The 3,774-nt window shown below is 33.7% G+C and overlaps 2 protein-coding genes across 2 annotated transcripts in view; one reads left to right on the forward strand and one right to left on the reverse strand.

Annotated features, from left to right (window-relative positions):
* Positions 1 to 1,108: 1,108 nt before the first annotated feature.
* Positions 1,109 to 3,774, forward strand: part of LOC137982976 (tyrosine-protein kinase receptor Tie-1-like) — an 18,644-nt gene continuing 15,978 nt past the window's right edge. Inside the window, exon 1 of the mRNA XM_068830137.1 lies at positions 1,109 to 1,228. The gene's annotated coding sequence lies outside the window, so the exon portion shown is untranslated. The remainder of the gene's footprint in view (positions 1,229 to 3,774) is intronic.
* LOC137981938 (uncharacterized) lies at positions 1,662 to 2,222 on the reverse strand. Its single transcript, XM_068828966.1, has one exon. The coding sequence runs from the start codon at positions 2,220 to 2,222 to the stop codon at positions 1,662 to 1,664; it is 561 nt and encodes a 186-aa protein (XP_068685067.1).

Here is a 3,774-nt window from a genome sequence, read left to right on the forward strand (position 1 = left end):
TTCCGGGATTATATCCCTTTTAATATTTATTTATTTATTATTATTATTTTTTTTTTGTGGCTTCACGGCTGTATCCAGACCTTCCCCGGTCCTAAAGGGGTTGTTAACCTTCCTGTAAAGATTTCAAAAAGCTCTTGTATTATTAGCAACACTAACATAATTTATGTGTCGGGAACATTGCCTTTTGACTTCAGATTATCATCTTCAAATAGTTGATTTTCAATTAAAGAGTAGAATTCATCATTACAGCGGACTGTAGCAGCCGTAATACCACGAGAAACTGTGAAGAGATAGATAATTTTGTCACCACTGAAAATAAACATCTAATGATAAAAACAAGCGATTTTATTCGAATACTGAAAATAAACACATAAAAATTGTTTACAAGTTTTTTCACAGCTCTAATTTCGTCACCAAGAAAGATGTTAAAGTACTAAGGGTGGTTTTTGTCCCGAACATCTTAAGATTGAAATTTGAAAGAGTTGGCTTTTTTACATTTATTTGGACTAGATGGTTTCTAAAGATTGTCATTGTAAATTTTAACTGGATATCTCGTCCTGCTTAAATCCATTTGATAAATTATAAATATTGATACACGTGAGTTTCTATCGAAGTTATTAGACCAAGGTTTGGCTTAAAGCCACTTGCGATAGAACAATTTAGAATTTAGTTTATCAGTAATAATAATAATAATAATAATAATAATAATAATAATAATAATAATAATGATGATAACAATAATAACAGTACTAATAATAATAAATATTAAAAACATTAACAGATTTTTATTTTCACACGATAATGTTTAAAGCTGAATAGCAAATGAAATCAAATTAAGTTTTAAATCATATTGAGTTTTGAGGAGAGAGGAAAACCAAGATACCAATTCTTTAAAAACAAAGATTTCTCAAAAAAGTCAAAGATTGCTCGTAAAAAGTCAGAAGACTCCCATAGAATATATGTTATTTTTAAAAAATGTTAAGTTGATAAGTCATTTCAAAAGTATTATCGCGCCGTTTTCGGTCTTTGCAGGTGCATCAACCACGACGAAATAAGAATGTGCAACACTTGTACATCAATATGTTGCCCTTAAACGAAGAAAATCCTGAATGGGAATACCCTCGCGAAAAAGTGCACATCCAGAAGTACATTGGCAAAGGGGCGTTTGGCGTTGTCGCTAAGGCGTTTGTAGATGACCTTGGAATTGTGGCTATTAAAATTCCAAAAGGTAAAACAAAATGAGGAAATACAAGGAGTTAAAGATAGCCCTCTTGCGGGGTCTCATTTTTATAAAGCCTATGTTACACTAGGCAATTTTTCATGCTGCTTGTATCGCAAGTTTGGTTGCGGCAGAAGTTGCACGATAAATTGCCCAGTGTAACATACCCTGCCACAGACATTCCACCCAACAATCTTGTTGTTAATTTGTTATTATTATTATTATTATTATTATTATTATTATTATTATTATTACTATTACTATTACTATTACTATTATTACTATTATTATTATTATTATTATTATTATTATTATTATTATTATTATTATTATTATTTCATAATCATACTGCTCAGCTTAAGTTTTTAACAGCTGGTAAATTTGTGGTGTCGGACAACAACAAGTTGCCAATGAACACCAAAATGTTTGTTTTGCCTGTCCTTTACATTTCCAATACTTTTCTTAGTATCCTTGCTGATCCCAGCAATGCAGACTTCTGAATTAAGGTAATTGATGTGTCTACTCCTATGCCCTTTAAGTTGCCCTTCAGTCGCAATGGCACTGTTCCTAAAGCCCCCAATACAATTGGTACGACTTTGGTTTTCACTTCCCACATCCTCCTCAATTCTCTGGCCAGATTTTGATACTTTTCAACCTTCTCGACCTCCTTTTCTTTTGCTCCACTGTCTTCTGGAATTGCCACGTCTATAATATGACAGCTTTTCTTGCTTTTGTCAACAAGCACTAGATCTGGCCTCCTAGCCTCGATGTTATGGTCTGTCCGTATGCTGAAGTCCCAAAGGAGTTTGTAGTTCTCATTTTCCTGTACGCTCTCAGAGACGTGATTGTACCATTTATTATTCCGGTGGAACCCGCATTTTCCCGACAGATCCCAGTGAAGTGCCCTGGCCACATTATCACGTCTTTTCTTGTATTCTTTCTGTGCCAATTTTGAACAACCGCTGACGATGTGACTTACAGTTTCATTTTTGTCTCTGCACATTCGACATTTAGCATCTATCTGGGATTTGTCAATGGTTGCTTTAATATAATTTGTCCATAATGCTTGATCTTGTGCAGCAATTATTAGTGCTTCTGTCTCTCTCTTAAGACTTCCTTGCTTCAGCCAGCTCCATGTTTCCTCATTACTCTGGTCTTCAGTCTCTCTTACAAATTGTCCATGTAGTGGCTTTTCTTTCCATTCTTCTTCTTCTTCTTCTTCTTTTTCTTCTTCTTCTTGTTATTATTTAAATTATTATTATTATTATTATTATTATTATTATTATTATTATTATTATTATTATTATTATTATTATTATTATTATTATTATTATTATTATGTGTCCAATATCACAGCAATATCATATTGGAAGTTCTGGCGCAAGCTGCAACAAGCAGCCTCGGCAATCCAAAACGTCTTTCAAGATCCGGGCTGAGCCCAACAGCACGGTCTTCTGCATTGTTTGGGTCTGAAGCCCAACATAGATATCCTCTAGGTATTTTTCCAGTCTGTCTGTATAGGTCCCCAATGCTCCTATAACAATTGGAGTAATGGTAACCTTTTTCAGCTTCCAGAGGGTTTTGATTTCAAAGGCTAGATCACGATATTTGTTGACCTTTTTCTTCTCTTTCAGTATTATTCTTCCAGTATTATTGTTATAACAATAGGCCATTTCCGAGTTCATGTCTGCCTTCTCTTCAGCCAGCTCCATGTTTCCTCATTACTCTGGTCTTCAGTCTCTCTTACAAATTGTCCATGTAGTGGCTTTTCTTTCCATTCTTCTTCTTCTTCTTCTTCTTCTTCTTCTTCTTCTTCTTCGTATTATTATTATTATTATTATTATTATTATTATTATTATTATTATTATTATTATTATTATTATTATTATGTGTCCAAGATCACAGCAATATCATATTGGAAGTTCTGGCGCAAGCTGCAACAAGCAGCCTTGGCAATCCAAAACGTCTCTCAGGATCCGGGCTGAGCCCAACAGCACGGTCTTTTGCATTCTGTGGGTCTAAAACCCAACATAGATATCCTCTAGGTATTTTTCCAGTCTGTCTGTATAGGTCCCCAATGCTCCTATAACAATAGGCCATTTCCGAGTTCATGTCTGCCTTCTCTTCAAAGCGAGTCTAAGTGCGAAGTATTTGTGATGGTAATTAGTTCCACTTTTCATATGAACAAAAACTAATTTTCATAACAAAAACTTGAAGAGGAGGCAGACATGAACTCGGAAATGGCCTATTGGAGTAATGGTAACCTTTTTCAGCTTCCAGAGGGTTTTGATTTCAAAGGCTAGATCACGATATTTGTTGACCTTTTTCTTCTCTTTCAGTATTATTATTATTATTATTATTATTATTATTATGATTATGATTATGATTATTATTATTATTATTATTATTATTATTATGATTATTATCATTATTATTATTATCATTATTATTATTTTCCTTTAATCTCGTGTGATCATCGAAAACCGGTCAAGTCGCAAGAAACGTTGCCTGGTGTAACACCCATCAAGCAACTTGTTTCGAAATTTAAATTCAAA

Source organism: Montipora foliosa, chromosome 13 (genome assembly GCF_036669935.1).
Source record: "Montipora foliosa isolate CH-2021 chromosome 13, ASM3666993v2, whole genome shotgun sequence".
Lineage (NCBI taxonomy): Eukaryota > Metazoa > Cnidaria > Anthozoa > Scleractinia > Acroporidae > Montipora > Montipora foliosa.

Excerpts from the sequence above, each read along its gene's own strand:
- LOC137981938 (XM_068828966.1), bottom strand. The coding sequence starts at position 2,222 with ATGTGCAGAGACAAAAATGAAACTGTAAGTCACATCGTCAGCGGTTGT.